The sequence below is a fragment of the Hippoglossus hippoglossus genome, chromosome 14 (genome assembly GCF_009819705.1).
Source record: "Hippoglossus hippoglossus isolate fHipHip1 chromosome 14, fHipHip1.pri, whole genome shotgun sequence".
NCBI classification, from domain to species: domain Eukaryota; kingdom Metazoa; phylum Chordata; class Actinopteri; order Pleuronectiformes; family Pleuronectidae; genus Hippoglossus; species Hippoglossus hippoglossus.
Genome location: NC_047164.1, coordinates 18,237,228 through 18,263,884, shown reverse-complemented (window position 1 = coordinate 18,263,884; position 26,657 = coordinate 18,237,228). Strand labels below are relative to the sequence as shown.

Genomic DNA, 26,657 nt, shown 5'->3' with positions numbered 1-26,657 from the left:
CAAGATCCCATAAAAGCTCATATATTTTACAATTTTACAGTATTTATTCTTGAATGATTCAACAGACTATTAATATCTGGGCCCTGGCGCTTAGCATTTGGAGTGACTAACTACATACTGTGACAGGTTCGAAGTTTAAGTGTTGAGATTTGTCTTCTCGCTTCCAGCTCATCTATTCTCCAAGTTCCACTGTACAGCCTGATGAGCATGTAGCACAGATTGCGGTGTATATCTGTTTGTGGTGTGTATATGTTTGTGTTGTATATATGTTTGTGGTGTGTATATGTTTGTGGTGTGTATGTGTTTGTGGTGTGTATATGTTTGTGGTGTGTATGTGTTTGTGGTGTGTATATGTTTGTGGTGTGTATGTGTTTGTGGTGTGTATATGTTTGTGTTGAATATATATTTGTAATGTGTATATGTTTGTGGAGTGTATATGTTTGTGGTGTATATATGTTTGTGGTGTATTTATGTCAACGATGTCTATACGCAGTGGTGTAAAGTAACGGAGTAAAAGTACTCTGTTACAGTACTTAAGTCGTTTTTGGGAGAATCTATACTTCCCTTGAGTATTTATATTCATCAGGTCTTCCACTTTTACTCCACTACATTTGAAAGAAAAAATATACACTTTTAAACTCCGTCACATTGACATTGGACACCTCGTTACTCGTTACTAATTAAAATCTGAATATAAGTCCATTACTATTTGAACCTCAGCCACTGGGGTTCAAAATTTGTAAAATTATACAGTATATGTATATCTTTTGTTATCTTTTTTCAGTCACCTGAAATAAAGCCTGGATAGAACAATTTTTGATTATTTTGTTTGTGTGTAGGCCTACTATGAAAAGTACTTTTCATTTTTAATTGTGGTACTTGTACATTTACTTTTGATACTTAACTACATTTCAACACCACATACTTTTGATACTTAAGTACGTTTAGTATGAGCTACTTTAAGACTTTGACTCAAGTCATCTTCTTACGGGTGACTTTAACTTTCAGGTATGATATCTGTACTTTTACTCAAGTAGGACTTTCAAGTACTTAACACACCACTGTCTATAAGTTCCTCCCAGAATAAGAAACACAAATCTGAGCATTGATTACGGATTCTCTGTCCCAGACCTGGCAACCTTCATGTTGTTCAGTGGGAGGCGCTAGTCCGCAGTAGTTTCTGGAAGGAACCTCATGCTGGTATCATGGACAAAGTGAGTGTGCAGCTACTCTTCATTATTATAACCATCAAATATTCACATTTAAACAACACGGACTTATTCATTATTTATCATCTACTTTAAGCCTCGTTAGAGTATAAATGTGTAAATGTTAATGGAGTTAGCCTCCTTACACCCGGACTCCAGTGTTTGCTCACATCACAGAGCTAGCTAGCTAGTTATCTGAACGTCAGCCCGGTAGTAATGTGCAGTAGCTGCCTGGCCCGTGTTGTGTGGTTGGGTTTCGAGCTGTTAACTCCGAACAAGACGTGTTTCCACACCGCCGCTCCGCTGCGTAGCTGCTTAGCTAACATTAAATCTCAGAGGGGCAAACTTAGCTAGGCTAACTGCCCGGTCATATGTTCACGCTTGCACCCGACGTGGTTAGCTAACTGTTAAGCTAACATGCATGATTGTAATGTGTCTCCGCTGCTGCAGTGAACTTTTCCTGCCTCTGCAACGCTCGCCTCGATCTAACAAAGCAGCTCGCTAACCCACAAGCACGTCACCGGTGATTTACTGCGAATAAGAAATCCCAGAGCTAAGACGGCTAATATTTAACAGCTAATATTAGCTTGCATGGTGAATGCTATCATCAATGAGGTGATGGAAAACCGAGAGACGTAATTACAGCCTCTGTTTTAAACGCGCCGTGAGGACGGACAGCTTGAAGTGCGGCAGTCCGTCAGCAGCACATGCTGCGGGAGTATTTTGGGATCGTTGTCCCCGGCAGCGTGCTCTCACACCGGAGGATCTTTCTAGACGCACACGGTGCAGCTGTCACGGCCAAAGCCGCAGTTTGTGCTCTACTGCCGCTTCCTATCGAATCTACTGCGGATTTTTCTTTTTTGACAATGCACAAAAACTCATCTCAAAATGAGAAGAGATGATTTAGATATCAGCGTATCTCCATCTGCAGTCCTTGGGCAGGTACACACACTAAATCTAAAACATTAATTTATACCCAACACCATCAAAGTCTCCATCACACAAACGGCAACACAGACAAATCCACGTGTACACATCAACATATACCAGCACATTCATTCAATATTTCGAAAAATCGGAATCACAGTCAAATTAATGTTGACGTGACTGGTTTCACAAACTCCATTTTTTCTGTACACCACTGGAAAAAGAGGGGAAGTCTGTGCAAGCTTTAAGCTCAGCTGGAAGCAAACGTTCTAGGCCTGTAAATGAGAAAGCAGATTCTGCCAAGGCAGTTTGCCACAGACTGATGTTTCAGTCTGAATTTAGAGCAGATCGAGATGTTCTGCTCATTTGCTCTGAGCAGAGCTGAAGAAAGCTCCTCAGAGGTGGTGGAGCAGCATTGGGAATGATCTTAAATACCAGTTGTACACACCGAAAACAGAACGAGATTTTCAAAACTGAAGATGCTCCCAATTTTCTGTGACAGCACTTGCTTTTCTCTAAAATGTTATTACCACGCCTTAGGGTGGCCACTCGTCATAACCTGCAAAACCACTTACCATTACATTCAGCAAGTGTGGTACACACTTTTGGCCAGGAGGGGGCACTATGTGGTTACAATTATGCTGATGCACTGAGGACTTCATGTTTTAACAAGGTTATTTATTGTATAATTTAAAGGGAACAGAGCAGACTCTGTTCTGCAGCCTGTTTCTTACTTGTCATATTCTTAGTGTATCACAGTTACCTCATCATTATGACGTACAAATTAAAATTACTGCTCACATTAAGGATTTGATTAATAACTAGAATGGCACTCAGCAGAGCGCATACCTAATTTCTTTCAGTGCGATCCATGAGTTATTCCCTGGGAAAATGTTAAAAATGTTGAAAAGCTATCTTGCAATGTTAAAGATAGTGGAGAAAAGAAATCCTGATCCAGATCTGCACCAACATTCAATGGGTTCTGTCTTAACCCATATCACATCTCTCCACCAAGTTTGGTTGAAATCTGTTCCGTTGTTTTTGTGAAATCTTGCTTACAAACAAACTTTACCTCGGAGGTAATATTTTAAGAGGAGTGAGGCTTGATGCACACTCTGTCTTATTCACACATATGTGACCAGCTTTCTCTAATAAAATCTATAGTGTCACTTATCCTCTACAGCGTAGAGTTACATTTTTCTCCTATCTTTTATAAATGGCCTGTGTGTGTTCTCGCTGATTTAAATTAAGTGTACTTGGATTTCATAATACATCAGTGATCATATTGAGAAGAAAGCATCATTAGTAACAACTAGACCTCACTGAAATATATTGTCTTTTAATAGTGTGTTGTCTTAGTGTATTCCCATTAGAGTAATGGCACTAATCATGCTTTGCACAGATTATGTTGGCCACTTGGATGATGCTTTGTGTTCGTCCACACAACATGGATGCAGGCAGGACATTTGGATGAGGGCAACACAGTCAAACATGGAGGAGAGTAAATGTGACAGAGCGAGGTAATTCAGGATAGGAGAAGGACCAGCCCAGACACATTTAGCAAATTATCACACTGTCCCTACCCGCACACCACCACCAAACTCGTTTACCACCTATGTGTGGATCATTTCAAACCATATATGGAGAGAGTCCACACATGACAACCACAAAAGATCAGTTGAACGCTCAAAGCAAACCCCAAAGTCAGAAGTCACAAGAGGCTTTTGCCCACAGCACACCATATGGCAAAGAATCACAAAATTGGAAGGGGGCAATGCCAGCCGTTGCAACTTTACATGGTCCCAAAATGTACACAGCCAAGAAAAAGTAGGGTGAGCGAGTAACTTTGATTTTGGTCATATTGCAGAGCCCTAATTCTCATAATTTCTGAATACAGCCTTGATTTTCCAAGTGGGCTGCTGATCCCATGGCTTTTCAGTGATTTATTATATTTGAGTTGCAGCTCCTTGGGTGATGAAGGAAAGAATTGTGATATATAGGATTTATTAAACCTCTTTTACTCATCTTTTTAAAAAACAAACAAAAAACAAATCCGACAACTGGAAGATTTACTGAGAGTTTTTGATGTTGCTATGATCTTTATGTGTGCACATGATTCAGGTGGTCACAGTGGATTACGTTTGGTGACTGTGAAGGGAAAGCTATGTCAGTCAACTCTCAGGGTAATTGTTACTGCACTTTTAAGTGTTGAATGATGCCACAGGTGGTGTCTTTCTAGAACATAGTGGTTCTTTTCCCCCCTGCTCAGTGTGTAATAGACTCTGTCACATACTGTAGATAGACATAATCATAACTTGTCAAACTGAATCAAACCACCAACGAGTGATGAGGAATTTGAACACTCCCACATGTTTACAATCCTTTACGTGCTTGATGCCTGTGTCTGTCTGAACAGGGCTTCAGCTAGCAGGCAGGTTAACCATGCTAACCTGTATGCAGTTGCTGGGAAAACTGCTACCAAGTTACTGTTATATCTGAAGATGTCTTTTCTTTAGTCTGATCTATATTGAGGATTGTGTGTATTTGTGTAAGAGTGATACAAATTGGAGAGCAGGTGAGCGTTAGTGATGAGAACATCTCTGTATTGATCATATCTTCCTGCCTCGTAGGTTTCAGTATTGAAAGACCAGGGCAACAAGGCACTGAGTGCAGGAAACATTGACGAGGCCGTGCGGTTCTACACTGAAGCCTTGGCCCTCGACCCTTCAAACCATGTCCTGTTCAGTAACCGATCTGCTGCCTACGCCAAGAAAGGCAACTATGAGAATGCTCTCCAGGATGCCTGTCAGACCATCAAGATCAAGCCTGACTGGGGAAAGGTGAGATACCATCTGTTCTACCGTTATTCTGATGACCAGATATGTTGTCATAAAATTGAGACGGTAATAATCTGTCATTTTGATCTACCAGGGCTACTCCCGCAAAGCTGCGGCTTTGGAATTTCTCGGCCGATTGGAGGATGCTAAAGGAACTTACCACGAGGGACTCCGACAAGAGTCAAATAACCAGCAGCTGAAAGAGGGTTTACAGAACATTGAAGCCCGCCTCGCAGGTAGATACAGTTCAATTTGTGATGCGTTTTTTTGTCTCTACAGAATGTGGCATTGTGATTTGAAAATTGTGTCTCATTTTTTTCCTCCTATGTGGGTAGAGGCTCTGCAGATGGCTGCTAACAGGATGTGTCATTGTCCATGTAACAAAAGAGAATTAGAAATGCTCTGCTGTTTGAACATTTAATTTACAGTGAAAATGAGCTCTTTTGGATTCTGTTATTCATACTGTATAGCATCACTCTCTTTTTTTTTTTCTTTCTATTCTACTAATATGTAAAATTTTCTCTTTAATACTAATACATTAAAGGTAAATCTGACAGTAGCCAGTCAGATTAACCTTTAGCCTCAGTGTACTCTCAAGTTTGGCCTGTATCATTGATTACAAGGCCAAAACACTTGATGATGCTAAGGTACACAACTGTTATGTCCCTAACATCTGCTATAATTTTCATATACACATTACTGTTTTTTACCACACCCCACATACTTAAAATTACTTTTCAATTATTAATGTTGATGTATGTTGTGTGAAATAGACTAAACTAAGGATCAAAACAAAATCACATTGTGCTCAAGTTTTCAAATGAGGAGAGGACAGTCCACCTGAGTGTCATGATTCATTCAGTGGACAAGTACTAGGGCAGGATGGATGGGTGTTCTGAAGACTTTGTTGGAATTACACTAATAACATCCTTCTTGCGTCACCAGAGAAATCCATGATGAACCCCTTCGCTATGCCCAACTTGTATCAGAAGCTGGAGAATGATGCTCGGACGCGGGAGTTATTGTCAGATCCCACCTACAGAGAACTGCTGGAGCAGCTCAGGAACAAACCATCAGAGCTTGGGACGTATGTGCATCGTCATAATTTTCATTTTCTGATATAATACTAAAGTGCTATGGTTTGAGGCTGTAATTAGATACAAAAATATATGGTCAGAGGAAGTTACTTTGAGTAGATTGCACAATAGTCTATGGGAATGGTTTTGGGCATTATCAGTACTGTAATCTGAATTTCAAAAAATTGTGTTTTTTAGGAAAATGTGTATTAGCCTTATTTACTATGGTATTAAGAAAATCATTTGACTGTTTTGCAGAAAGCTGCAGGATCCCAGAGTGATGACCACACTCTCTGTGCTGCTGGGACTCAACCTGTCTGAGATGGAGGAAGAAGATGAGCCCACCCCACCTCCTCCGCCCAAACCCAAAGAGACTCAGCCTCCTCAACCCAAAGAGGAAGACCTCCCAGAAAACAAGAGACAGGTAAATAAATCCATCAGTGTAGCTTCCAACCATTTGGCGCCCTCTAATTAATCACTGTTCTTCAGTTTGTTAATCCTCTTATTTACATTTTGTTTTCAGGCCTTGAAGGAAAAAGAACTTGGGAATGCTGCTTATAAGAATAAGGACTTTGACGCAGCGCTGAAACACTATGAAGAGGCAATCAAACACGACCCCACCAACATGATGTACATCTCTAATCAAGCAGGTACCTATCCTCACATGCGAAAACAATCCCCAGCCTCATACATTTAAGGGAGCTGGAGGGATTTTTAAAATGCTAATTTATGTGGGTGTATTGGCTACTTAGTAAGTCCTTCAGACACTAAAAAAACTGAAGTATTGATCCAACCATCTTTTCCTTTACTGGCTACAGTTTAGTTCAACTGAAATTAGATTTACCATTTAAATTTGTACTTTAACATGTCAAATCTGTACTTCTTCCTATCATCCCTTCAGCTGTCTACTTTGAAAAGGGAGATTTTGACAAGTGCCGAGAGCTGTGTGAGAAGGCCATTGATGTTGGCAGAGAGAACCGAGAAGACTACAGACAAATTGCAAAGTGAGTTCTTAAATATTACAAATATTTCTTATAATTTGAGTTTAGTTTTTTTCTTCTATTTTTGGTTTAAGCCCAAGTGAATTTATGCATCTTCTTCCGATAAGCTAAAAGGGAAGATTAGATTGTTTGTATGGGTCCATCACCCCCCTCAGAAATCATCGTCTGAACAGTGTGTCAGATTGTTGAAAGGATTTGGAACCCAACCCCCACAAATACTTCTGATAGACATATTGGCCGTAGGCATTTGTGATATACAAGCTCCACTAGGGGACAGTGTTCCTCTGTTGCTTTTCACAACAAACCGACCTAATTTGATATAGTGTCTCACTCAACTAAACTGCCCTGTCCTTTGGTGAAACATTTTCTCATTCTGAGTTGTTTGCTTTTGAGTTTTTTTTGTTGAGAAAACAAGAATGTCAGATCATCTGATGTAAAGTCATGTTTACCATTTATAATTGTCCTCTGTTTTAGGGCCTTGGCTCGGATTGGAAATTCATACTTTAAGCAGGAAAAATACAAAGAAGCGGTTCAGTATTTCAACAAGAGTTTGACGGAGCATCGTACTCCTGACGTCTTGAAGAAGTGTCAGCAGGTGCAGTACAAGCTGATATTTGAATCACAGTACAGTAGACCTACAGGTGGACAGTTAATGTTACTTACATCTTGATACTTATAATTGCTTCTACAGGCAGAAAAGATTGTGAAGGAGCAGGAGAAAATTGCCTACATGAACCCAGATCTAGCCCTGGAAGAGAAGACCAAGGGAAACGATGCCTTCCAGAAAGGTGTGTGTGTAATCGTCGTTGTGCTTGCTGGTTGATTATAATCAGATTTTTTAGGAATGTTGTAAGAGGTTACATTTTTCTATTCTTTCCCACAGGTGACTATCCCTTAGCCATGAGACATTACTCTGAGGCGATCAAGAGAAACCCAAATGATGCCAAACTCTTCAGTAACAGAGCCGCCTGCTACACAAAGCTGTTGGAGTTTCCACTTGCCCTCAAGGTACCGTTCTTCCTTACCTACAATCTTAATGAATCAGTTGATTGAACCTGAGAAAAAAAGTTTGCGTGTAAACTTTTACATTATAATTTTTTTTTTACAGGATTGTGAAGACTGCATCAGACTTGAGCCCGCATTCAGTAAGTAGGAAATGTTTCATTAAATACATTCTAAGTTGTGAAAAAAGTTATAAAATAGAAATATATTAAAAATACTAATTCATTTTAAGCAGTATTTTTATTTAATTTTGATTATGCAATATTACACCAATACTAATAGACAATATTAATAATTTGTTCAAATACTAATGACCTTTTAGCTTCTGGATATATCACCCTGATTTTGTAATTAATATAACACATCATCCCACAGTAAAAGGCTACACACGTAAAGGAGGTGCTTTGGAAGCCATGAAAGATTATTCCAAAGCTATGGATGCTTACCAGAAGGCAATGGAGCTGGACTCTTCCTCAAAGGTACTTTACAGGTTTCATAAATGTCTAGAACTGGAAAAATGACAGGAAAACATATCTGGAAATCCCAGGCATTTCAAAGTATCGATACACTGAATAGCCACAACATCAAACCCAGTGACGGGTAAAGTTAATATTGAGACCTTGGCAGGAAGGGATCTGTCAGTTCTTGAAGTTTATGTATTGTAAGCAGGTAAAGACTTTTACAAGGGCCAGATTATCAGAGCTTATGTAAAATGGCAGGTCTTGTGGGGTGTTCCTGGTGTGCAGTGGTCAGAACAATCTTAAAATGGTCCAAGAAGGAGCAACAGGTGAACTGGCAACAGGGTCATGGGTGCCCAAGGCTCTCCAGGCGTCATGAAAAATAGTTCATGACAAAGAGTTCAAGGTTCAAGCTGCCAATCCACTTTATCAGTATTGGTGATAAATAGTGTAACTGCCATATATACTGACATTAATAGTATCAATAGCAGTATAATAAAGTTTTAAAATACATTTTAATATGTTTATGCATTGTGCAAGCACAGTGAGGTGCAGGTGAGGTGTAGCACATAATTAATCGACCTCAGATTTGTAAAAGGTTTTGCTGTTTATCAAGTGTTTGTAATTTTCTGTTCATAAAGAACAGTTACGTGGGGAGCAAAAATCACTCTTAAAACTTAAAAGAATTAACGTGACATTTATCATGATAATTATTGATATCTGCCGACAAAAACAATTTAAAAAATATATAATTTATTGTCATATCGTGCCGCCCTAGATTACCGTTGATGTAAAATCTGAGCAAATACTGGCACACAAATATTATTACAAATCAAGAAATTTGAGTATTAAAGTATGCGTCTTTTTATATCACGACTCAACTATATTCACTGGGTATTTAATAATTCTTTACCTTGTCATCCTTCAGGAAGCCACAGAAGGCATTCAGCGCTGTATGGTCAGTCACACCACGAGGAACGACAGCCCTGAGGACGTGAAGAAAAGGGCGATGTCAGACCCCGAGGTGCAGCAGATAATGTCCGACCCGGCCATGCGCATGATCCTTGAGCAAATGCAGAAGGACCCCCAGGCACTCAGCGAGTAAGTTTAACTTGAGTGTCAGTTTCTGCCTCTGCCTTTGCTCAGTGTAGTACAGAAACGCATTAATAACTAAGTGTTTGCTTCCCATTTGTTCCTCAGCCACTTAAAGAATCCAGTTATCGCTCAGAAGATTCAGAAACTCATTGATGTTGGACTGATAGCCATTCGTTGATGAGAGATGCGCCAGATGTGTGAAGAAACTCCCAAGGCTAAAGTGGAACAACATGCAAAACCCTCTGAAATATTACATCCTATTTTCTTGCCTTCAAATTCAAAATTATATTGTCCTTAATCTCACAGAGAATAAGTGTGTATGTTATGTTTTTTTTAAACTTCACAACTTTTACATTGTATCTAAGAACGCATCTTGTTGTCATCTGGAAATCTTGAAAACTCCAGTAAAATCTGGATTTATGTGAACAGATGCTTAATTACATCTTAAAATAAACGTCTCAATGCAGTGCACCAGTATGTTCAGTGTTTAAAGGGGAAATCCACCCTAAAGCAGTTCACACATTCCTGTCGCGATATGAAAGTGTTGTGAAAGGAATGAAAGATTAAAAAAAAAAAAAAAAATTATTTCTAGACTTTTATTCTTATAAGTTGATCACAAATTGAAATTGTCAACACTTTTATATTGTTATCTTTAAGGCGGCCTTCTGTCTGCTTGATATTTGTGTCCAGCTCATATCAGGAAAGTGATTCTGTGATTGCAGTGGAGTGAGGATAGATCTCGACAAATTGTGACTAGAAAGATACTTTCCATTGCTTTTTAGATCCTTTGAGTCTGAGCTCTTGTGCCAGGGGAAATATCACGCGGTCAGAAAAAAGTGACAAGAATGTTATTGATAATCTGCTCTGTGAGCAAAAACACAATGTGGTGACCTTGCACAGTCATGATTTTGTGGCTCAGGTTTTTATTTTGTTAAGGAGCCATGTTGATGAGCAAAACTAAACATGAAACTAGAGGGTGGTTTTACAAAATGGGGAAAAATTGCTTGGCCTGAATATTTCCAAATCGGAATAATGTGATGGTTAAAGGGTGGATTTACCTTTCTAAGCTCGCAGTTATTGGTTAAATAGTCAAATAGAATGACACTCGCTAGAGCACATACCTCTGCCAAGGACCAATAGTCCCGTCTATTTCAATCAAGCTGCACCAAATTTAACACACTCCTATTCAGTCCCCTATATATGCCTGATTTTCTTCATCAAAATCCATGAATTATTCCCTGGGAAATCTGGAAATTTATAAAAAAAACACCCCATCTGGCAATGTTAAAAGAAAGTGGGAAAAAAAATCCTGCATCCGTCCCCTGTTCCAGACGTGCTCCAAAATTATAAGGATTCTTTCCTGACTTATACCACAACCTTCCAACAAGTTTTGTGGTTATCTGTTCTGTAGTTCTTGTGTAATCTTGCTTACAATCAAACAAACAAAAACCCTTGGACTGGCGAAAACACAACCTCCTTGGGGTAGGTAATCAGTCTTGTACTGAGACCCCAGTGCTACCTGTCAATTCTTTCTAATATGTACTTCACTCATCAAGGCAATTCTTCAGGTAAATTGTGCCAGCCTTTTCTGATTTGAATTGTAACGCTCTGTAATTCAATGGCTTCAGTGGTGGAAATGGTTCTCCTACAGCAGTAGATTGCTCAGTTTGTGTTCCAGAGAGGAAGTTCATATAAATGTTGATATTATACTATTGACCATTAGGCCATGTGTGGCCTCAGATACCTCAAGAGTCACCACATCGCATAGTTATTGCAGTGCTTAGTTTTGAATTTGAATATGTCAGAAATTACCTTTTGTTTTCACAATTCTAAAATTGAAAAAAATAAATAAAACAATTCTCTAAGACATGTGACACACAACACGACAGAAACCAATATGTCCAATGTAATAATTAATTACACGCAACAAATGTGTAACTCTCGCATGATATAAAAATAAACCGCTTCAAGACATGTAATGTACTGATGGGAATTAGCTGCACAGTGAAATATACAGTATCTTCAGTGAATTACAAAGGTTGATGGTGACTCATTTTTTTGTCCAAGACAAAACATTGACTCCTACTCAATGTGCTTTAGACACCAGTACAACATACAGTGTAGAGATTCTTCATATTAACGTGTGTGCGTAGTCATACATTCCACAAACGAAGCATCGAATAACACCTTAAGTGTATTGTTAACAGATATCTGTGGTGCAAAATTAAAGTTGAATGTAAAAACTAATGTCACAAAGGTCTGTGTTGTTTTGAAAGTGCAAGACAAACTGATGAATGCACTTGTACTGTGAATCATCTGATGACTGTACTGAAGAGGTGCTGAGGATCCAGGGGCCCACAGCTGCACCACCCTCACCTCTGGATGTGATGCACTAACACCAATAGCTTTAAACGTCAGTGAAATTAAAAGTGTTTAGATTTATATGGTGAATAAACATGTTCTTAACGTGAAGGTGATCAAATGAACAGAAAGCCTTCCTGCATGTATAAAAGCAGGATGTGATCTCTGAGGTCCCCATCAGACGTCGCCCCGCCCACAATGACTGTTCACGTGACCGACCGTCGCCCAGGTTGTGTCGAAAGCATCCTGGTGTTAGCATCCAGCTAGCCTCTGACAATAAACTCAAAGTAAGGTGTCAATATCTCCGTCATGAGCGAAGCACTAACTCGACTCTAGCGGAGACCGAAGACACGGACCTGCCTGCACGGGCCTTTGCCGACATGCTCTGACCGCTGGCACCCGGAGAGGACAGTTTACACAGCGGACTAAACCTTAGCTTTAGCCGACGTTCAAACTTTGACGGGGAAACTGCAGCGATTCGACAGCTAGCTGCTAGTTTGCAAATGTACTACTACCGCAGCGGCTAGCTAGGTAACACGCCTTGTTGTTGTAGTAGTTATGCTAACTAACTAGCTCCGCGGCTGTTGACAGTTTGGTTTTTGTCCAAGTAAATACAGCGTTAAGCGTTTTTACAAAGTGGCGTCCACCAACTTACTGGCAATGACAGACGCTACGGTCGAGCTGCTAATGCTAACAGTAGCCATTTAAATAGTGGGAGTTGCACTTAAACTCTCAGTCACGAACACGGTTGATCGAAATCCTAGATGATTTCTCTGAGAGTCGATTTATTGTTTTGATTGTGAACACTGTCAGTGTGAACGACTGCACGCTTGTGTTTTGTGATTGATCCAAACACATCATGAGATAAACGATGCGAAACAACAGAATGATAAAGACGTGGGGATTAACGCCGGGACAGCAATATTGTCTAGAAAACACAGCTCGGTAATCCTCGTGTACTTAGTAATGCAGCGGCGCTAGATTTGTACTGAAGTGCTTAGTGTAGTGTTATACTTCGATACAACATTTGGCCCCTCAGCTGATCGCAGATAGGCAGTCTCCAGGCTGTGGTCCACTTTTCTTTGCGTTATGTCTGGGGACACATCCAGCAGCAGTGATGAGTCCGATTCCAAAACAAGTGAAAAGGCCTGTACCGTCAAGCATCACATCACCAATGGTAAGTCAAGTGTATTCACCGTCCCCTGTAATTAAATCCACCAGTTAACCAATACATTTGTGACAGATCATTTCTAATCGCTGAGGCGTTGGCAGAGAAGTGCACAGTGCAGTGCTGTGTGCCATTGGATTTAATGTTACTCTGCATTTCAATAAAAAAAATACAAAAGTTAACTATTGTATTGCCTGACATCAGACAGGTGTTTCTGTTTTTCATGGATTTCGTCGATTTCATTGCCTTTAGTTTGCACTCAAGTAATCTGCTAAACAAGATCTTAGCCAGCCATGTGCCAGATAATTGATAACATGTTTATATTTCATGTATTTTTTTTCTTTTTGTGAACATTTGAGGAAAAAAAATGCATTACTTTGTCTTTTTTGTGTAGAATACTGGAAGCCAAACAATACATTTGCTCACAAATCTCTTGATACCAGGCAGCTTTTAAAACATTTAAGCACACTCTTTATCCTGTGTGTGTCCGTTGTTGTATTTTCTCTCTGTCACCAGCTAACCTCACAGGTCACACTGAGAAGGTCGGCATGGAGAACTTTGAGCTTCTTAAAGTCTTGGGCACAGGAGGTATGTGTCTACATCAAGCATGGAACATATGAGAAATAGTTGTTGTTACACCTGCAGAAAACTTAAAAACTAAAACTAAAAATGTCATTCTGAGTGAAAGAATGGGCGGTAGGATGCAGTCTGCTGTCAAGGTCAAGTATCTTGAGGACAAAGTGTTTATCAGTCATGTCAGTTTCAAATCATCATGGCAGTGAGTTGTAAGTGCATGTTTACAGGGTACATATACACCCACTGCCTCTGTTATTAGATGTCATCCACTTTGAATACATAGGGCTGCTTCTGCCAACAATGTGTGATTTGACTTAGGCAGACATGTTTTTGCGTGCTTTCAGCTGATTTCAATGACACTTTAGGTCTTTTTTCCATTTTCCATCTTTTGCTGTGGCCCCTGAGCAAAACAAAACACAGTCTGATGGTGTTTCTTTGATTGCTGGTATTTGTTTGTCTTTCTAAGTGGCATGAATGACTTGAGGGAATGTTCATTTCTCTTTGTCTAGCTTATGGAAAAGTGTTCTTGGTCAGGAAGAACAGTGGTCATGATGCAGGCCAGCTATACGCCATGAAGGTGAGACCATTTGTTGAAGCGCTGAACAAAATGTGTATCTTGGATACAAATTTTAATCTTTGGGCAAAGTTTTTAATTTATTATGGGAAACATTTTAAAAATGTTTTATCAAAACCTTCCACTGATTTTGCTTTATTTAAAAATCAAATGAATGCTTACATTAATACTTACACAGCACATTATAAGATGTAATGCCAAATAATATGTGACCAAGTCAAGATTAACTGTGCATTCATTCATTGAAACTCTACAGAATGGAGTTAATGAACCATTTTTAGCAGATATGGGACCTCACTTTTTGCTGTTATATGGACACATGATTAATTCAGTGTATTATTTTTAAGAGAATTATTCATGATGTCTGAGTTTAAGTAAATTTTATTTTAATTGTTATCCTAGGTGTTAAAGAAAGCAGCTATTGTTCAAAAGGCCAAGACAACAGAACATACCCGCACTGAGAGGCAGGTGCTCGAGCACATCCGCGAGTCTCCCTTCCTGGTCACGCTTCACTATGCCTTTCAGACACAGAGCAAACTACATCTCATCCTGGGTGAGTGATGAAGCCTTAGAACCAAATACAGGGAATTCTTGTCTCTTCAGGTTCAAAGCACTGAATAGATGTTCTCTTTATGTTTCTATCTATTGCTGTATGTTTGTCTGTAGGCCGAATGTGCACTGTGTTTGTGTGCAACTTTTGTATCAAGTCTATTTAAGCTCCCTGTGTATTTGTCTGTGTGTGAGTACAGACTATGTGAGCGGCGGGGAGATGTTCACTCATTTGTACCAGCAGGATCATTTTCCTGAGGAGGCGGTGCGGATTTATATTGGGGAAATAATCCTGGCTTTGGAGCACCTGCACAAGGTGGGTGTTGCTCCTTCCAGCTCCATGACTTCAAGCTACATTTATTGATTATGTTTTTGTGCTAGGGGGCAGAAGGAGGACAATGCAAGCTTACAGAGCCACTGCACTGATTTAGTACCTTTTTACAAAGTTGTTATAGCTGATGTTATAGCTAGCAGCTGCCTATTAACAGTAATTTACAAGACACAGAGCAATGTCATCATCCTATTTGATTTGCAACTCTTGCTATCATACAAATGTAAGACTTTTAGCTGGGGTTTAGCCACTGAGAAAAAATGAAATAGGTGTATAACTGACAAAATATTATGGTTAGGACATCCAGATAGTTACTATGTGTAGCCCCGCTCAATCCTGGTATTAACAATCCATTCTGAGAGATCTGATCGTAAGTGGACAGCGTTAAGTATGTGTGCTCACACACGGTATTAAAATGCATCCTGAATGTGTCTCCTGGGACCACTTGTTATCGGATCTCACATCCCCGCTCTACTTGCCATTAATCACGTACGTCATTTCTGTCTGCGAAGATGGAATTATGATTTTTTTTACCCAGTCTGAGTTTAAAGATGTGTCTGATGTTACTGGGTTTGTGTGTGGGTGTTTGTGTGGGTGTTTGTGTGTGTTGGTATGAGCGAGCGAAAGAGGACTCAGGAGGGGCTGAATGAAACTCATGCAGCTCCACTATGAAAAACGATTTTACCAATTTAAGAAAAGAATCAATCGTTTATGTGGTGGTCAGTGTTGATTATTGTGACCACAAGCTGATTAATGTGTGGGCACTGAGAAGTGTACAAATACGTTCAGCTCGTTGTGAAACTGTAGCGGGCCAGAGACGTCAGCTGAATAGGAAGTCATATATGGCCCAGGATGCATTCGTGTGCATACAGCGAAGAGATCCAATCACTCGTGTGTCTCAGACCACCTTCAAATGTGGTTTGAGTGATTGGATCTCAAGACACGTTCAGGATGCATTTTAGTGCGTCACACCTCCTGGTGCCTGTACTCGTGTTTACCACTTGTGATCGCATCACTCAGGACGAATGTTAATACCATGTCTGAATGGGGTCTATGTGTCTGTGATTTGGTGCTGGGCTGGAAGGGCTTGAAATACTCTCTACAACACTAGATTTTGTTCTGCTCTCAGGCAAACAACTGAGGCATTGAAAGATCCGTATGTCTTCTAGCATGCGCTCAAACCCACTGCACAGAGGGATGTAGAAAGTTTGTGTGCACATATTGATAATTGTTTGGAGAACATTTTGAGTACACTGATGAGGTTTGTGTTATTGAAAAGTTATGACTAAGACTAGATGAACAATCCTGCATTGAAATAATTGAAAACTGGCTGCTTATGGAAAAAAACCATCATTCAAACAAATTGTTCAAATAGGCTGAAAACAATTATGTTGACTTATTGAGTTTTTCTTCTCGGGTAGCATCAGATAAAAACCATTGACGCAATAACACCTTCGGTGAGCAGTATTCTCATTTCCTGAGGTATTGTTGTAATTAGTTTGTGTTTTTTGCGCTGCTGTCTGAGCACTTGTTTACTGTGACAAGTTTAGGGATAATTAGAACTAGTGAATGGGCTTAAAAGGTGCTGTGATTACTGTAAATAACCACCTGAAAAGAGGTCATTTGTATCTTCTTTGAATGTAAAAATGTTAACATTTTACTGCATATGCTGGATGTCCTCTGTGTTCACATACTGTTCACATGTGCAGCTTGGGATCGTGTACCGAGACGTCAAATTGGAAAACATTCTTCTAGACAATGAAGGCCACGTGGTGTTGACAGACTTTGGACTCAGCAAAGAGTTTCTGGAGAAAGAGGTATGAATGTGGAAAATGTTACATGGAATGTGTGTATTGTTATGCTATAACAGTATTTTGTTCATATGAGAATATTCTTTTAGAAATAAGCTCAAACTCCCCTTTCTCCTAATTACAGAAGGAGAGGACCTACTCTTTCTGTGGCACCATTGAGTACATGGCACCTGAAATCATCAGGGGCAAGTCGGGGCATGGCAAGGTAGATATGTGAGAGTCAGGTCACAGTCGCACACACGCGATCTTCCTTCTCGCCAACAACAACGCCAGCATCTTTCTCTGTTCTTCACTGCACGTTTTCTTTCAACTCAAAAACCTTCTCGTCAGACAACTTCAAACGAACTGATCACACAACTGATTTGATTTCCGTGTGCATCACATCCTGCACTGCCCACATTCAGCAAGCGGTTATACGTTATCATTCGCCTGCTCTAAAGCAGCAAGCACTGGTGTTCATTGTTCAGATCATTTTGTAATGGTATAAGAGTTTCACGGTCTCTCATCAGGAACTGTAAAGTGATGATCAAATAACATTTTATTTATATCTAGATGTTTGAGATCCATTACGGCTTTAACATTTACCTAGAGGTTAAATACCAAGTGCTGGAAGTCTCAGCGCATTGGGTAACTTTGGCTAACACTTTGATTTACCATATATCAGATCAAAATTTCAATTGTGAATTCTTGCATTCAGTATCACGACAGACATCCCAGCACTGGCAGAATTAATACACAGCGAGTACCTCGTCTGAACATATGTTGTTCTCTTTCCTTTTATGTTTGCAACACGTCTCTTACTTAAGTCGGTTGATTGGTGGAGCCTTGGGATCCTGATGTTTGAGCTGCTGACAGGAGCGTCTCCCTTTACCTTAGAGGGAGAGAGGAACTCCCAGAGTGAAGTGTCAAAGTGAGTGCTGCTGATTCAGTCTACAAAGAATGTGTATTTAAATCTCAGGCTAATTCTCCAATTCATAAACATTCCTTTAGCCACTGTGTTCTAGATGCCATTTAACTTGCAGTTAGGAAAATGATCATTGGTGAACACCTTAAAGACTAATTAGAATTTTTTTCTTTTCTCTATCTTATCCTTTATCTAAACTCAAGGCGTATTTTGCGCTGTGATCCACCGTTCCCTTCGATGATCGCATCGACTGCTCAGGATCTGCTGAGGAAATTGTTGGTGAAAGATCCCCACAGGAGACTGGGCTCCGGGCCGCGAGGGGCTGATGATATTAAAGCACATCCCTTCTTCAAGGTCCTATTCTGCTCAGCTTCCATTTACTATGATATCCTCTCTTCATTCCGCCATAACTCCCAGATGCCTTTTGTTTCCAACAGGGACTGAACTGGGCTGACCTAGCAGAGAAGAAGTTGCCAAGTCCATTCAAACCAGAGCTGAAGAGTGAACTGGACGTGGGAAACTTTGCAGAGGAGTTCACTGGGATGGATCCTGTCTACTCCCCGGCGAGCACACCACCAAGCACGGGCCGCCTGTTCCAGGTCAGTCCTCCGTCTCACCCATAACCCTTATAAAATTAGTATTATAAAAATGCAATTCCTGGAACCCCTATCTCAAAAAACTACATTTGGATCAAGTAGACTAGTAAAGTATGAATTTACTTTAGATCTCTTATATGTTTATTTTCTGTTAACTCAATTCTTCAGCCAGTGTTTTTCTCCCTCTCACTCAAACCAAACAGCTCAAAACGTATTCTCTCGTCTGTTATTTCAGGGCTACTCCTTCATTGCTCCATCCATCCTCTTCAATAAAAACGCAGTCATGGGAGACTTTGTCGAAAGCCAGATTGGTGCTGATCGACCAGGGTCGGCCTCTGTCCAGCGCAGTGCGATGTTAGAGGTACGGATTCTTCAAGATCATCAAACAGTGGATCTTTGCTTATAAATCTGTTTGTGGTTGCGTTTGAAACTTATCTTAGTGTTGTTCTTTATTTAGCTACGGAGAAGCATTCTTCCAAAACCACTGCGATATAACCGTTGTGACATAAAGTATCTTGTCTTGTTTTTTTAAAACACCCTACTGTAATCTAGAGATGTTAAATAACATTGGAAAATGCTCTGCAAAGTTTGTTAATCAAGACACAGGAAAGGGAGAAGGAGAGGAAGAGAAACTAGCTTATTTAGCGCATATTCGTCGCCAAATTTCGCTTACTATATTTCACAGTAGGTTTTATCACATTTTATCAAGCACTCAGCAATATAGAGGAACATAACAACATCAGGATACCTTGTTGTAATATCATTATACAGTATTATAGTGTGTTTGAAAACTTAAGGGTCAGTTTAGACTCTATGCTTTTGTCCTACTTGAAATATTGGCGACTAATATTTTCCAGTGATATTGCTTCATTTCCTCTGTCTTTATAAACTCAGTTCGGATTCAATGAATGCAGGGTACAGACAGATTTTTTCTCCCCATTTATCTATGTATACTTTAAGCCTAAATGTGCCTTTGTACAAGGACAACAAAACAAAAAAATCTCTTTCAGTGTCACTCACGCTATTGTCCTTTTTTTTTTTAGGAATCACAGTTTTTTCACAGCTATGAGCTGTGTCTCCACGGGCCACCCTTAGGCGAGGGTAGTTTCTCTGTGTGCAGGAAGTGCAGACACAAGCAAAGTGGAAACGAGTATGCCGTGAAGATTGTGAGCCGCAGGTGAGTGGAGATGTGATGCTGCTACACAGTCTTTGTAACAGCCTTGTTTGTGTGCTTAATTTGTTGTGCTCTTTGTTTATATTTGTATCACTAAGTGCCAGAATGTGCGTGTTAATATTCCTTTTGTCTTTTTTTTAGAATGGAGGCAAACACTCAGAGGGAGATTGCTGCTTTAAGGCAATGTGAGGCTCACCCCAACATTGTCAAGCTACATGACGTCTTTACTGATCAGGTACAATAGAGGAAAGATGACATGTACACTGACATAGCAGTAGCACAACAAACCGTGTATATACTGTGTGTACTTTCAAGCACTTAATGCTGGATAATAAGCCACATTTGTCTTTCCCTTTGTGCTTCTCTATCAGTACCACACATACTTGGTGATGGAGCTGCTGCGAGGTGGCGAGTTGCTTGAAAGGATCAAGAGAAAGAAACTTTTCGGGGAGGCGGAGGCCAGTCAGCTGTTACAGAGCCTGGTCTCAGCTGTCAGCTTCATGCACGAGGCCGGAGTCGTGCACAGAGACCTCAAACCAGAGGTGGGCTGTGATTTGATGACTTGATTTATATCCTGATATTATACAGAATCTCCAACTTAAGAAATACAGTATATGTAGCAATGTAGTATGATGATGCTTATATAAAAGTCAGTCAAAGTCAAACACTATTAGGAGTTTTCAGACATGAACTTCTCTAGAGTTTGCCTTTCAAAATAAAGAAAGTAGCAGGGGATTTTCCTCACAGAGGCGTTTACAACAACACAAAAGTCTCTGGAGTGTTCAAGCAATAAAAAGAAATAGAAATAGTACAGCATGCAGGAGGCCGGATATAACATATTAATTCAGCCGAGGACATGAGGCATGTTTTTGTTTACAGTATATTGAGACCGGCGTTGGCCCATATATTTCCTGCTGTGTTCTGTGTTCTTCTGACCCGGTTCTCACATGTACCTCATGTGGATCATTTCAGGAGGTGATCCGGAGTGCAGTGCCATGTCTGAAAGCAGCTTTAGAGTGATAATCCTACTAAAACACCTCATATTGAAATTTGAAATTAATTTCAATAATTAAAGATGAAAGCTGTGCCAGAGAAGTTAAAAATGACGATGTAATGTGTGTTTTTTATTGGCTCCAGTAATGTGTTGAGAAAGAGAATGAATATTTAATCGTCTCAGTGAAGTGCATGTGTCCTATGAGGTTGTCTCGCTTAAACTGGCAGAATACAGACCACTTTGATGCATGTGGACATCACTGTGATCATTTTGCAGCAATGTTTCTACATGTTTTAGATAAAGTGAACACAGCAGTTAACGGAGCAAAATGTTGCTGCTCAGCACTTGAAGGCTGCAGATTTATCACACATGCATCCATTTTCAGATGGCTGTGGGATATAATTCACTCTTGTATAGTAAGAAAGAGCTGTTAATGACACATAGTAAAATTTTAAGTTTTAGTTCGACAGTTCATAGTGTGTGAGTATCATTGAGAGATCGTTGTCTCCTGGCATCTTATCTAATTATTGCCAAATATGGTGGTGCCTCGTGTGAATCTTTTGGCCACATGCACAAACATGGGAAATGCATATGTCAAGGTCAGGAACACACCAACCTGTAGTATTTCGTAGTAGCAGTTCTGTTGACTAGTGGTATACTAAGAGAGTGGATCAAGCATGTTTTCTTGTTTACCTTCCAGAACGTGCTGTTTGCCGATGAGGGGGAAGACTCTGTGCTGAAAGTAATAGACTTCGGATTTGCCCGGCTGTGCCCTGCAGGCAGCGCCCCCCTGCAGACCCCCTGCTTCACGCTGCAGTACGCTGCACCTGAACTTTTTGAACGCGCAGGATACGACAAGTCCTGTGACCTCTGGAGTCTTGGAGTCATCCTGGTAATTTCAGCCTCAAACTCTTGTCACCATCAATCAAGTGAAGTGTTATTGACTCTGCATGTTTTCTACAGTACACCATGCTGTCAGGCCAGGTGCCATTTCAGAGTGAGCAACGGGGAATGACGTCATCGTACGCTGCTGACATCATGCAGAAAATAAAAGAAGGCGATTTCTCATTGGATGGGGAGGCCTGGAAAGGTGTATCAGAAGACGCTAAAGAGCTTGTTAAAGGTATGTGAATTAAGTGACACGTTTGATTCAGTTAACAGGGCGACGTTACATGACTAACACTAGTACATGCTACAAATGAGAATGAGATGGCGGATGGTTTCGAGACTCACTACACCACTTATTCTTTTTTTTTTTATCTGAGTCCCTAATATCTTGTTCTCCTGTTTCTGTGTTTTCGCCTCCCTCTGTGATGTAAAGGCCTATTAACAGTGGATCCAGAGAGTCGTCTCAAACTTTCTGATCTGAAGGAGAACAGCTGGCTGCAGGGTGGCGCATCCATGTCCACTACTCCGTTGTGCACTCCAGATGTGCTGGAGTCCAGTGGGCCCACCGTTCGCACCTATGTTAATGCTACCTACAAGGTAATAGCATCATGCTACATTTATAACAACTCTTAAGCCCCGTCTACACTACTATGGATATTATTTAACAGATATTTCCACCTACTCGATCTACTTTTAAACACACAGAAAGACAGAAACTAGAATTTTTGAAATTCGTCACTCTTGAAGGTGTTTGTAAAAATGACAGTTTTAATGACTTCAAATGCTTTTTGCTTGTGGATGAGGGGCCCAAATGCAGAGGAAAATGTTTGTTTTGCAAAATATCCACATTAGTGTGGAGAGGGGCGTAAGAATGGATGTTAGTGCCCGTCCCTCATGTGCTTCTTCTTCCTGTTGTTTCCTCCTCTTTTGTCATCTTCTTCTTTCACTAGGCTTTCAACCGCGGTAAGCGAGAGGGCTTCTTTCTGAAAAGCGTAGACAATGCTCCACTCGCGAAACGACGGAAGCTGAAGATGACGAGTACAGGCGTCGAGACCCGATGGAGCTCATCCTCTTCCTCCTCCTCTTCTTCCACGTCGTCCTCTGCCTCTGCCACTGCCTCTGCCGCTGCAACGGCGTCCAAAGTACAGCCAAAACAAACTGTGACCCCGAAGGAGAGCTAGCCTGAATGGCAGCAGAGAGAAGAGCTGGGAAACGAAGCGGTATGTGTTTACAATAACGACATGAAGTCCTCCGGTTGTGATTGGCTCACTCGCTTTCAGAAAACATACCAATAAAACCAAAAGACTGGTTAAGGTTAGTGTTAAGGTTTCAATACAGAATTGAATTCCACATTTTACCAGTGTCATATTTTCCCCAAACCGAGCATGTATTGTCCTCTAGTGGACGGAGAAGAAGTTAGAGGAGATTTTAGAGGTCTAGTTTTCTATCTTTGAGATATACAGAAATCTGTGGCCTTTTGACCAATTTACACTTATTCAGTATTCTCTCACCATATTTGGTGACATCACACACTAAAAGTTAAAAACGAGACATTTACCTATTTTCACTGTGGGTAAGAAACAGTGCCTGGCTTTATAGGGTTAAAGGGAAAAAGGAGCCATAAACGAGCAGAAGCCATATTTAAGCAGCGAAGCAGTGAATATATGAATTGAGCCGTTGTGATTACACATGCATTTGCACAAAGCAAATAAGCGGTCCTTCCAGGAATTTGCTAACCTAATTCCTTGATTGTATTTTTAACTTTGCCACACATACATTGATCGGCAGCAAAATGTGGTGTGCCTCATGTGGGCACTCTTCTGCAACAAATAACAGTTTTGTGAAAACTGTTTAGTTGCTTTTTATTTAGTTTGGGCATAAATATAGCACTTTTTGTGGAGGATGTAAATATAAAGGATCAAATTGTAAAAAGAAAAAATCAATTTTCTGGAAGGACTGAGCACAGAGGGAAATCCCTGTGGTCTGTCTACACCTTTAGAGATTTGGCAGGATGCAAAAAAATCATAGTCAAAGTCTTCTTATTAGTATTTGATACAGATTCCAATGTGTGATGATCTGTAGTCCAGAGGATTGCACCTCCAGTACACGACCAACGCTGCAGCTCCCACTGAACGCAATGATAGATGGTTAGTGTTTCAATAAACCATCAGAGTTTGAAGTTTTCACAGAACCGACCAGGTGTCCAACAGTAGCAGCTGTAAGAACACACAGAGGCGGTCCTGAATCTACAGTGTGATTTTCCTTGTCATACTTTGCTGTAAATTACTTGCATCATCGTGCTGGTCTAGCATGCTAATCTCTCGTGATGATCAACTATAAGAATGTTTTTCTATATTTTTTGGTATCTCGGGCTTACTAAGGAAATGTTACCCAGAATGTTTTTAATGCTACGAAGTGCAGCTCTAGTGGAGTAAAATCCATTCTCGCTGATCCTGAGTGTACACCGCCTTGGGCTTGTGAATTTTAAAAGGGTGTTTCAGTTCTCCGCTGGTCCGTCAGACCAGCACCACATGCCGCTCCCACTAATACCATCTTATTCGATACAGTGAATTACTTGCTCCCGTCGATTAAGCTCAGCTTGGGCTGCAAACGTCACCCATTTGTCTTTTTACATAAGTGGTTTTAAAACGTCGTATAGCTTTTGAAATTCAAATTGTGTTACAGAATGAAACGTTTAATAAAGACTTAACAATAAAATGGCTCTTTTCAGACCATCCTGCGAGGTCTGTTGTGTAAATACTCATCATTGATTTAAAGCAAAAAACACAACGATGTATGTTATGATTTGAAAAATGTTTAAATGATATATCAGTCTCCTGATGTAATTATGCTTTTATTGGACGTTTTTTTTCTACTTGTTGCACAGTCAGATGATCAATTAAACACATTTCAGCTTTAAAGGTGCTTTTACTGATATTTATTACATGTAGTTGATTTTAATGCTGTGGTAATGGGATTATGATCATTCGGCTCCTGTTTTGAACCAGCACTGTTTGGGGGTGTGTGTGTGTGTGTGTGTGTGTTAGTGTGTGTGTGTATGTATGTGTGTCACTGGGAGATTGGTTGTTCTGCTCTTTCTATACCAGATGAAGCATTATTGCAAGTTGCGGTTTTATTTTCTTGTCGTTTGCCGCCTTTGTCTCTTTTAAGGTAACTGGTTGTTTGTGTTTGAACATTTAATTTTTACTTATGAACCTGTGCTTTTATTGGTGTTTATATTCTTTTTGATGTAGTAAATGATATTTTTCCCTTTTTCTTTTGTTGAGGATTTACTATTTTACTGAGCTGCACTGTCACTGATGTCGTAACTGGGAATTTATCTTTTGCACCAGGATTTTGTTTCGGTTGGTGCAAAATAAACATTACTTTTAAATAGATGGCTTTGTGTTCTTTTTCTTTCGAGTGTTGCAACTGTTCTTTAAATAGACCACACGATGGCCGTTTTCCTCCGATGTCACGCTTAGGGTGGGAAACGCAAATACTATTCAGAATAATAACCTGTGATCCAGGTTTATAAGTCATTTAAACAGAGAATCTGACAAACTGGTTTAATTTCACATGTTACAATTGGGACATGGGACCATATTTCAAGGTTAAACATATTTAATAGCTCCTTAGCTACATAAGACAAAAGCTAACGTTAACCTAGCTAGCCAATATTCAGGTTAAGTCGCTAACGTTATGTCACATGTTCTGTGAATTGTTTCAAGCCCTTTAGCATTGGATCTAGCTTGCAAGGTTGACTCCAGTGAATTTTACTTATAGGCTTTAATAATTGTGTCCAAAGACGTGCATTGATATTTCCGGATTAAAATGTCTTTGATGTTGGCAAGCAAGTGATTGAAAGCTAATGTTAGCTGTTGTCCAATGGAAGCCAGCTTAAAACTTGAACCTTCAAAAATGTCCTATGTCTCTTTATATTTTAACTGTCTATTGTCATATTAAAACATTTAGTCAGATTTTCTGTTTTTATATGACTTATAAAGCTGGATCACAGCAGTGCAGTATTTCTCTGATAATGATTTGAGCTTCCCAGCATGAGTGAGACATCAGAGGAAAATGGCCGCCACCTGTGATTGAGACCTCAGTAATGTGAGCACTGTCAGCGCAGACAGCTGAAAGTTTGTACTTAATGCAAACACATCAAATTACACAGCAAATTAGATACCACTCCCTGTTTGTGACTTAAGTAATACCAACATAAACCTGCTCATAAAAACAGACACATTCTCATTTAACTCTAGTGATGCTTTAATTAATGTCGAAACAACGTGAGAAGTTTTCAATCAGCTCCTTCTGAAATGCTGCTTGTACAATTGCCAGGACAAGAAGTGTGACCACATGTAATTCGATTTTTTTTTATTTTATCACCATTCATAAACTCAATCCATTGAAATTCCCCTTTAATTCCCCACTCGAATTAACAGCATCTGTTTCCAGAAAACGATTGGGATGATTTAAGTTAGTTTCACGGGGGTGTTTGACCCTGCAGACAAGAGGCAGCTCTGTCGCATAGCGTCGAGCTTTATTCAGTGTCTGTGTGCTTCTGTTCTTACACTTGACCTCGATGTCCTTGAAACTCCTGAGTCTCTTAACTGTTCGACTTTCTGTCAGTGAATAGAATGGCTCCGTTTTCTTGTTACTGCTCATCCCACTGACCTTAGAGTTCGTCCGAGCTGTTTTGCAAAGGTAGATGGTCATTTCAGTTATAGTACTTGTTATTACCATATATTGCACTGTACTGAATCTTTAGTACTGTTGTTTTTCCTCATGTTATTTCCCCTACTCATGTTATTCCACCAAAGATGACTTTCTAATTTGTTTTAGGTTCTAATCCATAATCTCTCTGCACACACACACACACACACACACACACACACACACGTACACACACGGCTTAATTACCCTTCAGCTCTATTTCTCTGTTGCTTGCAGGGTGCTGCAATATCCCACACTGTGTAATGGGTTTATCGTACCATTAGGGGGCTTCTGTGTGCTGTCCTGTGTCCTCAGTGTCCTGTTTTATCTGTCCCTGCATCTTGTCCTGTGTCAGGTGTCCCTGGTCTCATCTCGTTCCTAAAGTGGAAGATATTAATATGCCAGTGT

The 26,657-nt window shown here is 40.1% G+C and overlaps 2 protein-coding genes across 2 annotated transcripts; both read left to right on the top strand.

The window, feature by feature from the left end:
* Positions 1-1,071: 1,071 nt before the first annotated feature.
* stip1 (stress-induced phosphoprotein 1) lies at positions 1,072-10,075 on the top strand. The gene is made up of 14 exons (XM_034606074.1): positions 1,072-1,214; positions 4,766-4,975; positions 5,067-5,208; positions 5,918-6,059; positions 6,307-6,472; positions 6,572-6,698; positions 6,950-7,052; positions 7,524-7,644; positions 7,741-7,837; positions 7,933-8,057; positions 8,158-8,194; positions 8,427-8,530; positions 9,438-9,610; positions 9,710-10,075. Exons 1-14 carry the CDS (start codon positions 1,206-1,208, stop codon positions 9,780-9,782), a joined length of 1,629 nt encoding a protein of 542 aa, XP_034461965.1. The 5' UTR covers positions 1,072-1,205; the 3' UTR covers positions 9,783-10,075.
* A 2,095-nt stretch (positions 10,076-12,170) lies between these two features.
* rps6ka4 (ribosomal protein S6 kinase, polypeptide 4) lies at positions 12,171-24,928 on the top strand. Its single transcript, XM_034606059.1, has 18 exons — positions 12,171-13,142; positions 13,650-13,721; positions 14,219-14,286; positions 14,686-14,836; positions 15,033-15,148; positions 16,873-16,980; positions 17,099-17,179; positions 17,781-17,884; positions 18,082-18,232; positions 18,316-18,477; positions 18,710-18,835; positions 19,518-19,651; positions 19,790-19,883; positions 20,020-20,190; positions 21,343-21,534; positions 21,606-21,765; positions 21,964-22,127; positions 22,481-24,928. Exons 1-18 carry the CDS (start codon positions 13,055-13,057, stop codon positions 22,709-22,711), a joined length of 2,373 nt encoding a protein of 790 aa, XP_034461950.1. The 5' UTR covers positions 12,171-13,054; the 3' UTR covers positions 22,712-24,928.
* Positions 24,929-26,657: the final 1,729 nt, after the last annotated feature.

Coding starts and splice junctions, on each gene's coding strand:
- stip1 (XM_034606074.1), top strand. Junction 6,060..6,306: donor AAACCATCAGAGCTTGGGAC/GTATGTGCATCG, acceptor ACTGTTTTGCAG/AAAGCTGCAGGATCCCAGAG. Junction 7,053..7,523: donor GACTACAGACAAATTGCAAA/GTGAGTTCTTAA, acceptor CCTCTGTTTTAG/GGCCTTGGCTCGGATTGGAA.
- rps6ka4 (XM_034606059.1), top strand. CDS start 13,055: ATGTCTGGGGACACATCCAGCAGCAGTGATGAGTCCGATTCCAAAACA. Junction 14,287..14,685: donor GCCAGCTATACGCCATGAAG/GTGAGACCATTT, acceptor TTGTTATCCTAG/GTGTTAAAGAAAGCAGCTAT. Junction 21,766..21,963: donor CGCTAAAGAGCTTGTTAAAG/GTATGTGAATTA, acceptor TGTGATGTAAAG/GCCTATTAACAGTGGATCCA.